Here is a 12,651-nt window from a genome sequence, read left to right as displayed (position 1 = left end):
TTCAAAGATGAGTACACAGTATTATAGAAGGGTGTTTAAAGCTACCAACTATCCCATCAATGGAGGTATTAAGGCTAAAGATGGAAAAGTGTATGATTTAGGACATTAGACAAACTGATGATGAACATAACCTAAAACGAGTTCTTTATCATGTTTATGGTCATGGGGTGGGGGAATACTCAAAGTTTTGGGGTCTGTGGCATAATGTATTAGCATACTTAGCTCTGGTCCATAGCCCTAATGCCCTTTGCTGCAGCAAAGGGCATTAGGGCTACTGTACCAGATTGGGGGTCCTTGCAATTAAACCTTCTACTACCACTGGTCATATGACTTTAATGAAACAGGTACAACAAAACGAGGTATAACAAGTGCTTTTATTGCCCGCATTGCATAGCAACCACCTGATTGCTCACTCACTCACATCATCATCACATGTTTCTATGGGAACCGTCTAGAGTCTAGACAGATGTGCTGTTTTTTTTTCGGTCGGCTAAAGTCTGGTACGTCTGTCTGGAATGCCCTTAAAGGGAACGCGTCACTTAATGCTGTCTGTCCGCAGAACAAGATGGACAGCAACATTTTCAGAAAAGCTTTGCCGCAAACTTTAGGGGCAGGTTAGACTGACAAGTCCCGAATTGGCTTTCACTTGAGCAAAGTCACTCGGCATATTGGAAGAAGAGGAGTGGCATCATCTTTATCGGTGAGTTTTTAATCTCGACACGTTTGCATTTGGCTTTGCAAGCCACTTGAGCTAGCTAACAGGCTAGCGTCATCCAGAACAGTAGACTTCTCCTAGCCTCAGTCCTGATCTCACTGTGAGCAATGAAACACATGAATGCATTTCATTCTCAAGTTGCATTTTCAACGCAATCAGGAGACCGCCGGTCTTATCGCTGGTGTGTTAGGTTCAGTGTGAATTACATCCACATTACCCCAATGTAAAAGCCACCAATGCCACCAGATACAGATTGGCATGAACATACTGGCAGTGTCGTTTCCTATGCCAATCTGGTGGCGTTGGTGAAGCACCACAACATGGACAGTTTATTAATTAAACAATGAATAGAGAATAGACATGATTTTGTCTGAGGATGAAGAAGTACAGCAAGACCTTTGCAGATACAGCCTGGAGTAGACAGTAGGAAATACCGAGATGTGCATGTCGTGCATGACCAGATAATAAATGGGGTAGACACAAGAAAGTAGCATTTGTGAGATTGAAGCAGGTGCTTTACTGTAGTGTAGATTATACCATATTGTGGTATGGTGGTGGTATAATGGTATAATCTAGCCCAGTGTGATTTCAAGGTGGAGTGGTTAACCAGGCTAATAATCTAGAGCAGTGGTTCTCAAATATTTCCATGTCAAGGACCCCCAAATTGATATCTATATCAGAAAATAATGTATGCCAGAATGTGTCATAAGAGAAGATTTGTGTTGTCTACAATCCTTATTATTATTACTTGCGAGCGGGGGCGGTTGTACCACTTATCAATCATCAGTTCACGTGAGGTTGTAAATTGATCTCAATCCCCAGATGCAGTCCCTGTCTGCGGATGCGGGCTGCACCAGCAGCTCCGGGTCCAGCAGCACCCCCACCACAGGGCCCATGGTGCAGGTGTGCTTCCCCAGCGCCCAGGCCTCCGTGCTGGACAGCCTCAACAGGCAGAGGGAGGAGGGCCGGCTCTGTGACCTCTCCATCCAGGTCCAGGGACAGGTGTTCAAGGCCCATCGCTGTGTCCTGGCCGCATCCTCACCCTACTTCCATGATCAGGTCGAGGAAAGGGCGGAGGGAGCACATAGAAGTTCATTCTTTATTTATTTGTGCCGGTCTAACTAGTATCGATCAATCAGTCCTACATAATATAAATTCAGCAGAATCAGGCAGGGAGGAGGTACTTTGGGTGGAGTTAACAACTTGTGCCCTATATATTTCATTATAGCGAAAATAGCTGATCTGCAAGATCTCAACCTGTAGTTGCTGTAGACTATTTGCGCTATTTTGTTTTTATTTTATCTTTGTACAATTTCCACCTAAAATGACATGCCCAAAATAGGGACTGCCAGGTTGAAAGTGGTTAAAGGTACTGTAAAGAGAGACAAAGGCAGAGAGAGGTAGAAAAGAGAGGGAAAGAGAGAATAAAACAAAAGCATTACACTCATACTCATCACAACCTCTTCCCCCTCAGGTACTACTGAAGAACATGTCCACTGTGTGCATCCCCGCCGTGATGGACCCCCTGGCGTTCGAGAGCGTGCTGAGCTGCGCCTACACCGGCCAGCTGCGCATGTTGCGGGAGGACATCGTCAACTACCTCACGGTGGGCAGCGTGCTGCAGATGTGGCACATCGTGGACAAGTGCACCGAGCTGCTCAAAGAAGGCCGGGCCACCACGGGGGGTGGGGGAGGAGGGGCCAGAGGCGGCAGGGAGGACGTCCATGTGGGTGGTGGGCTCAGCGGGGGAGCGGGACCATCCAGCAGCAGTGGCGGGGTTGGGGGCGGGTTGTCGACGAGGGCAGGAGGCGGAGGAGCCAGCGGTGGTGGCGATGGTGGTCAAGGACAGGCTGTGGGGTCCCACGACCCCCAGCGCACCCCACAGCCCCCCAGCCACCCATCCCTGAGCGAGAGCCAGTCGCCCAGCAGCACCAACTACTTCAGCCCCAGGGACGCCGGTGGCTTCGGGGGAGGTGGAGCGGCCACCGCCGGGGCCTCCGGGGACGGACCCGGCGCTAACCACACCCCCGGCTACTGCACCCCCTCCGGGGGAGAGGAGGCCTTCCTCATTGAGGAAGACGAGGAGGATGAAGAGGAAGAGGTGGTGTACCATCAGAGGAAAAGGGAAAGAGGAGGGAGCGCGAAGAGGAAGAAGATGAACTCAGGGTTGGAGCAGGAAGTCGGGGTCAGCGATAGTTTCGGTGTGTCATCTTATCAGGCAAGAGTCTCTCTCACACACACACACACACACACACACACACACACACACACACACACACACACACACACACACACACTCTGACAATACTTTGTTTCACACACTTTCAACTCATTGCATACCTCTAAATATGTATGTATTACTATTTTGTGTGTATGTAATAATATACATTATTGTACTTTGTTGTGTAACATGCTGTTAAAACATTTTGTACCGTTTATGTTGCTCTGTTACATTCTTCTGCATACATCATCTGTGGTTCGTGCAGGATGGAGACGAGTTGGACCAGAAACGGCCCACGTACAGCCAGCCCAGCATCATGCCCCGCAAGCAGTGGGTGGTGGTGAAGACGGAGCACGCAGATGACGACGACCTCATCGTGGTCTCCGGAGATGAGGAGGAGGAGGAGGAGGACGAGGAGGAGAGGGAGAGGGAGATGCAGATGGCGAGGGAGAGGAGCAACTTCAACATCTCCAACATCCGGAGCCTGCATGCCGAGCTGGGGGGAAGAGCAGACACCGACATGGACACACAGGTCAGTGTGTAGGCCTGATTTTGGTCATGTCATTATAGACATTAAATCAAATATAGACCTATATTAATTTGATTAAGAAATCTGTTTTTGGACACAAACTTTGTCTTAACAAACATTAAATGTCATTGATAATGAATGGCCAGTTTTGAGTGTTTGTGTAAACAACATTAAAAGACGAGAACGAGATGATATATGATAAGAGCGCCCCTCACTTCACACAGGTATGATTTATTAAATCATAATCAGCAAATGATGACATACAAACAGTAAATCCCTTGGAATTCATCTTTGTAGTTCGTGAAAACAAAAATGGAGCTAAGTAGCCGGCATTGGAAAGCTGTTTTTAAGGTTTGTTTTTGAATTGTGCCAACTGGCCCAATGTCAAAGGCAAGCATGTGGACCACTTTCTCAATTTAAACAAGTGTTAAACGGATAACATACCCACCTGGCACCTGGAGTGGTATGCCTCGCCGCAGCTGGTCCTGCAAGTGAAATAAAACAAAATCCAAGCAAATCCAAAACAGTTTGGTGAAATGATCTCACTCCAATCCAGGCTGTAACTCTGCATAAACCTGACCCTAGCACATTTATCTGCATATTGCCTAAGGGATAATCAACTCAGAGTCCTGCGGTTATCAAAAATAATTGCACGATGCTGAGGCTAATTACAGAGAAAGGTAATTGCCTATGCAGGGTGCATTATTTTTTTGATTACTGCACGGCTCAGAGTTTGATTATCCCGCTTATACCATGGCCAAAATCAAATTAAATATACAGTATAAGTAGTGTTTATTCATATTTTGGAGTAAAACACTCTTTAGACTTTATGTTGAAACTGTCTTTGTTAACCATGGAAAACTTTACCTAACTACTCCAGCAAGTGGGAGAAACCGTAGTAACGATTGAGAAACGAGTACCAACTGAGTCAGTCAGCCGACAATAGTGACTTTAGCCTTTTTACATTATCTAATCTCTCAAGAAAAGATTCTGAGCTGCAGGGACAGCAGGGACATTCAGAACGTACATACATTGGGGATTAGTGGAATGAAAACATAAGCGCCCCACCAGAAGAGGACGGCTGAGGGTGGACCACATTCTATTGGGCGGAGGCAAATTCAGAGTCCGTTTATCAAAAATAATGAGGCTGCTATATCAAAGTTGTGCTGTTAACTGAAAATATTGCACACCCTCTGTTCAATCAGAATTGAGTATTCCCCTTTGCCATAGCTATACGTGAGAATAATCAACACATTTTTGCTATAGTTTACACTTTACAGTATACTATTTTTGCAGTCACCAAATGTATAATCAATTCAACTCAGTGACCAAAGAAATTATGAAAGGTGAACCTGTAAAAGATTTGGAAATAACCACAACCACCTTCCACTTCCACATTCTTCTGCAGGTGGACTACTGCCACACTTCAGAAGACTACCTCAAGTTTGAAAGCAGCCTCATGGACCAAACTCTGGCCCAGCACCTTCACGACAGTGCAGGGGGTCCGAGCCAGAGCAGTAACCGGTCCGTCTCAGCCCTGCTGGGGCAGGTGCAGTCTGCAGCCACGGCCCGGGCCCAGCTCTTCCCCTTGGACATGCAGGGGAACCAGATCCTCTTGTATAGCCAAGCATCCGGACTCTCCTTGGAGCCCGGCCCAGCTCCGCCCCCACTGACGATGAGCGGTGGAGGAACCTCGTACAAAGGGCCCAACTTGGAGCACGGAGCTGTCCACCTGTCAGGTCAGGGGGGGCTTGGCTTGGACGGAGTGGATGGCGCCGGGGGATTCGGTGGGAGCGGCGGTGGTGCCGGGGGCTCGGGGAAAGTCTTCATGTGCCATTGTGGCAAAACGTTCACGCACAAGAGCATGCGGGACCGACACATCAACATGCACCTGGACCTGAGGCCCTTCCACTGTCCCGTCTGCTCCAAGAAGTTCAAGATGAAGCACCACCTGACGGAGCACATGAAGACCCACACGGGCCTCAAGCCCTACGACTGCCTCGGCTGCGGCAAGAAGTTCATGTGGCGCGACAGCTTCATGAGGCACCGGTCGCACTGCGAGAGACGTGGCGGGGCCGGGGACGCAGGCGAAGGAGGCATGGGTGAGGGAGGCAGGAGAGATGGAGGAGGGAGCAGCGAGGACGGGTCCGATTTAATCCCTTCCCCGCACCTCATGCTCTCGCCGGGTGAGGGAGGTCAGGGTGGTGTTTTAGGGGGAGGAGTCAGAGGGGGGATGTCTGTTCTGTCGCCACATCATTCCGGCGGTGTTCTGTCGCCACAACATACTGGCACTGCTAGCGGTCCCAACAGCAGTAGTGTCAGTGATAACACTTTGGCTATGGCTGCTGTGGGGGCACACCTAGGGGTCGGAGGTCAAGGTCACGGGTCAGGAATGTACGGCAGTCTGGCAGCAGGACGGGGTGTGTGCGAGGAGGATGTGTGTGAGATCAGTGCCAACAATAGTAGCATGACTTAAACCAAAGTAGTTCTCTCTATGTCCACCAGGGCCCTCTGTTGTTGTACATGTCAGACTGCTGTTGCCGTATGAATGAAATAACCTCTTTAAACTGCAACACTGTGTTAAAAGTAGGAACTATTCTCAGCTTCTAGCATTTGGGGACCTTAGTGTTTGGAAACATATTAAAGGCTGTGTGTAAATTGTCATCAGTTCCACGTAACCGCAGTAAACAACGAGACGATAAGCCTCCACTTCAGGGAGAGGGTTGGTGGCAGTGTTCCATTGGTGATTTGATTTGACTGGTGGTACGCTATTGTAAAGACGTCACACGCACGCCGCTTTACACCTACTACAGGTCACACCAGAGCCTAAGTGTCCGAGTCACACAATGGAGAATGGACCCATGATATGCATACAGGCTCATTCCGATGTTGCGCTGTGTGACAGCGGCAGCCTTTGTAAACTATGTTGAGGTGTGAACTTAAGGTCGTTTTAATCAATGCATGTGCGTGTGTATGCTCCTGAATAATCTTTGGGTGGATGGCATGGTAATGTCCAATGCAACACTGGTTGGTGGTGACCGTAAAGCTGAAGGAACCTCTTGATTCGTTACAGTAAAATGGCAGTTTGGTTCAGGGGGGGATTGGAGGAGTGCTAAAGTTATTTCCAATTACATCCTCTCAGTGTTAGAACGTTTCTCAAGAAACATGGTTGCCTCTGTGAAAGTGGCCTAATCGAAATGGTCTTTTGCGTTCGGTGAGTAATCTATACTTGTTATAAATATTAAATTCTTCTTGTGACTGTTCTGTTGTTGCAGCATGTCTGGAGAGGAATCAAGACGGATGCCACAGCTCTATCAGTAGAGTAGAGAGTAGCTGCTCGTGAGTGATGTGATATTTCCTGGTGTATCCCACAGTAATATATCATCGTTGTCAAACCAAAACCAACCAGTTATCTACTGTACAAAAACTGCTTTTCAGTGAAATTAGGCAATGTTTTAGGCAAAGTTTTTGCAGGTTATAAGGCCACAAGGGGATTATCATGCTCAATCACGTGGTGAAAACCCACAAACTATCCATTTCTATCCAATGAACTCAACAGGATGTGTTTGTCCTTCAAAGGCAGCGACCTGCCTTTACCTGCCTCACTGTTCCATGTAACCAAGTTACTACACTGCCATATTGTTTTAACCACTTAAACCCTACTTAGTTAGATGACTGGCGTCCTTTTTTCCCTCTACACCAAATCTCTTCGTCGAAAACTACAAGCTACAATCTACAAGCTCACAAAGCATGACAATTGCAACGCATTGTGAGCTTGTAGTTTGGCTATTTTTTGCAGAATGTTCATATATTATGTTATGACATAATATGACATGCTCAGGCAGAATAGGGATGCAAGGGTTCAAGTGGTTAAATCAGTGGTTCTGAACTGGTTTTGCTCGGGACCCAAATATTGTTTCACAATCCAGTATAGGCCTACTAGATAACCCAATGATGAAGTGTTTTTTGAGTCCATAAACCTGTGAGAATGTCTCGCAACCCATGGCCACTGGTTGACACTGTTTTAGAGAATCCTATGGTGCTGTGTTGAATGAACCCTCTCTTAGATTATAGATTCATATAATTTACAGAGAAGGGCTGAATTCTCATGATGGATGGCATGGATACGGGGTTGGCAACTAGCTAAATTAAAGGCGCGCATTTTGTGCAATATTTGTGATAATATAACGAGGCCAGAAAACACTGTAGACTAGAGTGTATGGTGGTTTAATTGTCCAATATGTGCATGTGCTAGTCCTCTGATGTTTTCTTCCCCATCCTGCCTCTAGGTCACATCCACACTAAGATGTTCTTGTTTGAAAACGCATACTGTAGGCCTGACTTTTGCTATGTTTGCATAGCAATAGCATCTACACTGATTCTGTTTTTGTTTTGAACCCCATATGTTTTAAAACACTGCTGACCCTGTTTTGTTGTGAAAACTCCGGCATTGCATGATATTCTGGACAGGCGATTTCGAACAATGATTGAGTCTTGAATACTAATGGTTAATTCAACATGGATAATCAATGACAGGCACCTTGTTTATGCTAGCTGCTGTTAAATTATGCTACTATACTGCAGCGAGTATTGCCTTTATGTGCCGGGCAAAAGTGCAGCCGCACGTGGACAACAAAAGAAGGTGTAGAACTCTAGATGTAACCTACTTTAAATTAAATCCACACTGACTTCAATATGACTTCAGAGATTCTCTGGTGGAGATATCACTCCACTGTATGGAAGGAGATTACAAGGTGCTACAACTCTAGTGTGGACACTGGACAGAGATGGTTGGTAATTAAAACACTGTTTTACTATGAAAGCTAAAACGGGGTCGGTAGTGTTTCAAAAGTCTCAGTTTAAGGGGTTTGAAGATGCTGGAGTAGCTGGGCATAAAAGTTAGCAAACATGCATTTAAAAACGTGAACAGATTACTGTGGATGTAGCTTATCTTCTCACTATGACCGAATATCCATGCAAGATGACTGGTAGTTTGTCCATGCTATATTACCACCATGATGTTTAGCCAGCATTGACTCAATAGTATTTATATACAGTACGATATTCGCATGGTCAAAGCTGTGAACGGACAGACACGTGTTGATGGTTCTTTAATTTATCACAACGGAAATATAACAAGACGGGAGTTACAGTACAACGTTATGTTGACGATGTCCTATTGACACTGTGAGGTCATATAGCTGTGACATAATATTGAGTTATTTTCCTCCATTCCAGTTAAAAATGTCAAATTTCTCAAAGTATAATACGTGAAGCGTGTTGGGATTTACTTGCTTGGCCTACTGTAAGAAATTTGACACACACACACACACACAGACTCTTCTAGACAGCTCGGCCCCTAGGAGCCACACTGTAAGAAGAGAGATGTTGTCGGTTCAGCGGGTGGTTCCACAAAATATGCAGTATCAACCCTTCAGCCTACATGTTTTTGCTGCTATTAGCTAGCTGCTTTCACTTCCTGTGCCATTGTACGAGTTGCTGTGCTTTTACTAGAAAGTATAGCCTATGGTCACTGTAAATATGTAAAAGTATTGTACTATTATGATAACTCATTTACTCATCAGACCGGGATCGAATACGAACTTTAATACCTCTTGCTTAGTGTCTGAGGGAACAACAAAATCAACCTGTCATCATGAAGTATTTGAAAGCATTTCATAATGGTTTGTTTGAGTCAGGCCTGAGAACCTGTGACCTGGATTTCCCAAACTCTTTGGTAGATGTGCTCTTATCTATGCTATATAGTGTATAGTGTGTTTACTCTGCATAACAATTGGTTTTGATCCAGAAAATGGCAAATAGACAAGCTCACAACTCGTCGTGTTAGCTTGTCGATAGGCTATTTTCAGCATTCCCCACAGTAACAGTTGGAATAGACCCTTGAGGGACTCAAGGGTGTTTAAATGGTTAAACCCATAGGGAAGGAATGTGCTGTGAAAGAATGGCCATTATGCACATGGGATGGCATTTTCCTTTATAATTTGACAAAGTATTTAGATAATATTTCTCACACACACACACTTCTATCATACTTCAAAGCCATACAGGACCTGGGTTCCCAGAAGTGTCTTTGTGTTAATGTCTGTGGCAATTGGGAACATAAAATAAAATCACTCATTGTGGCTATACATGATATATAACCACAATGAGTTTTAGTTGGTAAGCTTATTAAAAATATGTTCTCTAATTCCTCCCACGAAACAGAAGTAGATCTATTTCTGTTTCGGGGTGGAAATATATAATGTACAGAATTTTTAATAAGGATTTTTCTACCACATCCAACTAGATTTTGGACATAAGTGAAAGAAGTAAAGAAATCACACCTGTGTGAAGTGAGGGGCGCTTTACCAATCCTGAACCCTTATCATCTTACATCATCGCGATATAACATAACATCATATGCCGATTTGCTGGTTTTGGTGACAAAACAAACAAACTGTCCATTTTCAATGGCGTTTTTAATGTTTGTCTAGACAAGACAAACATTAAACCTGTATCACAACGCATCGCAATGTAACTTGTAAATATGCTATTTTCACTATTCTTGTATGATGAAGTATATAGGCCTTGTGGTTAAAATATAAGACGTTTATGTAATATGTTTTGTATTCTGTATGTATTCTCAGTGGCGCTTGCCACTGAGAATACATAATGATAAATGGTCATTAGATCAACACATCACTAGGCTTATATTTATGGACCAAACTTTTGTTATATCTTGATGTCATGTTTTATATCAGATTTCTTTTCCACGGTGTGCCTCTGTCTGCCTCTTTAACAATCTTAATAGGATAGTAATATACTCTATATTCTTCCCAGCACTAAAGACCTTTAATGCCAGGATACTTCTGGAGACCCTCAGAACTGGACTGTGTTGCCCAAACTTTGTCCCAGTACATATTTGACATAATATTGTAATAAAATGAACTCTGTCTCACATTTCTTTTGGGAAACCTTTGGGAAACGGGTTTGTCTCAAAGTTTCATAACGTCCAAAATGTCATCTTCATGCATTTCAAGGGGTCGAACAACACAATTCAAAATACTCTTTGTTAATTTATCTAATTGTAACATTCCCAAGAGTGTAGAAATGTAACTAAATTTACCTATTAAATGAATGCTCGGGATTTTAACAGTTTAAGATTTTTTTAAGTCTGACAAACCTCTTGCCTTCTATGAAGGCTGACATTCTTTTCTTATTTTCTTTTTCATATTTAGGGTCAAGACTTGGTATCTAAGAGGAAAGGATTGTTTTTGTACGTTGCCTGTCATCTGACATGTCCATTTTTGCTGTCATTTTACGCAGCACTCGGGGGAATTAGTAATTTAAGTTTGGGTTTGTCATTCATCCTTTTCGTTGGACTCTGGTGTGTTTGTAGTTCAGTATGTACTGTACTGTACTGTACAGCAGCAAGTGTCTCTGGATGCTCATTCCATAGGTTTTCTTTTCTGCAGTGCTTCATTGCTATAAATACATTTACGTTAACAGTGAGTGGTGGGGTGGTCAATTGTTTTTTCTTTAAGAATTTAATGCTTTATCTAGTATAAGGCAAGCCAGGGAGGGGATGACATGCAGCAAACCTGATTGGAATAAAAAACACCAGTGATAGTAGTTCACCCAAAATCAATACTTATTTTCTAACAATTAACTAATACACATTACATTGAATTCATGGAGATTGTTTTGTTTTTGTTGCATTCCTGAACCAATAATGACCAGGTCATCATGGGTCAGTACCCTCAAACAAAAAAGATCTCCATGAATTCAAGGCTTCATGGGGTGTGTGATAGAAAATAAGTCATTTTCGGGTGAACTAATGCTTTAACCTTGTAATCTAACATTACACCAGGTGAGCACCAGGGCTCCCTGGAAGAGTGGACTAGTTGGTCTGGACACTGCACCTACTGTCAGTGGTGGAAAAAGTACTCACAATTTGTTTTCCTTAAGTAAAAGTATCAATACTCACTGCAATGTAGAAATACCCTGAGTACAAGTATATAGCAGATCTACTAAGATCTAGGTATGAAGGTAACCATAGGGGAGAGGGTCTGTCACTAGCCTTGGTACCCATGCAGGCTTTTATTTTCGTTCACAATCGGCTCAAAAACGTCTGTCGCTGACACCACAGCATCTGCATGCTGAGTCAGGATGGGAGGTTCAAGCCCCATATGATCTAATGCCACGATGTAGGACTTATGTTGTGTGTGGTGGTCATATGTTAACTCCAGATCTGCTATTTTGAAATGGCCGAAAAGTATATTGGGCTGAAGTGGTTAATGTTTTGTAATAACCAAAAGCTACAAAGTAACTATAATTAAAGTTTTCAAATAGTAGTAGGCTGATTCTACAAATGTCTTCTTTGTAGTTTTCTGAAAAGTTTATATGTTGCGATATCACTTTTTCGTGTCTGAAGGACCACCCAAAATTATATGTATTTGGCCAAGGACCCCTATCTCAAAGTATTTGGTTCCAGGGACCCCCAGAAGCAACAAATTGATGTTTATATTAACAAAATGTCAAGTTTTTTTTTTTAAAAGCGCTATGAGCTTGTACTGCTATTTTTTAATATCCAAAGTATAAAATAATGGCTTAGAGTGGTTAAAATCCAAAATGACACAGATGCTTTCCTGGTTTTAATGGGTTAAGTACAATGCTTCATAAATCATATATTCACTGACTTACATTTTGCAGGGTAAGGATGCCTGATAATTTGCATAGAAAGCTTAAGGTTGCTGCTGATATCTGAAGGTACTATTTTTTTTATAACTTCACAAGTATCATTGGGGTTCATTATTCTGGTTGACCAGTTGATTGTTAAATTCACATGATGACTGACTGTTTTGTCTATGTGGATTTGGAGTTGTACTAGTGATGTAGCGGAACTGAATACATCAATGATCACTTGTATCGAAAATAATGGAATAATAAAGTATATAGACTCTTAACTGTAACTGTGTCTTTATTTTTGTTGTCCTGCTCATATACCATACTTTCTATTCACTTGGCTTGAACAATTGTGTCGGTATCTTATTCAATGAACCCTGATCATCAGTCGGTAGGCCTGATGGATAATTTTGAGTTATTAGATCTGTAGATCTGTTATTTTTGGTGGATGGTAGTTTCCATGTTCCCAATAACTATGTATTTTTCATGCCCTGTGTCCCA

General features: G+C 43.5%; 1 protein-coding gene across 1 annotated transcript; it reads left to right on the top strand.

Annotated features, from left to right (window-relative positions):
* Positions 1 to 560: 560 nt before the first annotated feature.
* On the top strand, positions 561 to 12,410 carry zbtb22b (zinc finger and BTB domain containing 22b). The gene is made up of 5 exons (XM_079521789.1): positions 561 to 700; positions 1,538 to 1,774; positions 2,190 to 2,933; positions 3,202 to 3,468; positions 4,874 to 12,410. Exons 2-5 carry the CDS (start codon positions 1,538 to 1,540, stop codon positions 5,939 to 5,941), a joined length of 2,316 nt encoding a protein of 771 aa, XP_079377915.1. The 5' UTR covers positions 561 to 700; the 3' UTR covers positions 5,942 to 12,410.
* The last annotated feature ends 241 nt before the right edge of the window (positions 12,411 to 12,651 follow it).

The sequence above is a fragment of the Electrona antarctica genome (genome assembly GCF_951216825.1).
Source record: "Electrona antarctica genome assembly, chromosome: 15".
Lineage (NCBI taxonomy): Eukaryota > Metazoa > Chordata > Actinopteri > Myctophiformes > Myctophidae > Electrona > Electrona antarctica.
This window is presented reverse-complemented; position numbering and strand designations above follow the sequence as displayed.

Excerpts from the sequence above, each read along its gene's own strand:
- zbtb22b (XM_079521789.1), top strand. The coding sequence starts at position 1,538 with ATGCAGTCCCTGTCTGCGGATGCGGGCTGCACCAGCAGCTCCGGGTCC. Across the intron at positions 1,775-2,189 it reads CACCCTACTTCCATGATCAG|GTACTACTGAAGAACATGTC; the intron begins GTCGAGGAAAGG and ends CTTCCCCCTCAG. Across the intron at positions 3,469-4,873 it reads ACACCGACATGGACACACAG|GTGGACTACTGCCACACTTC; the intron begins GTCAGTGTGTAG and ends ATTCTTCTGCAG.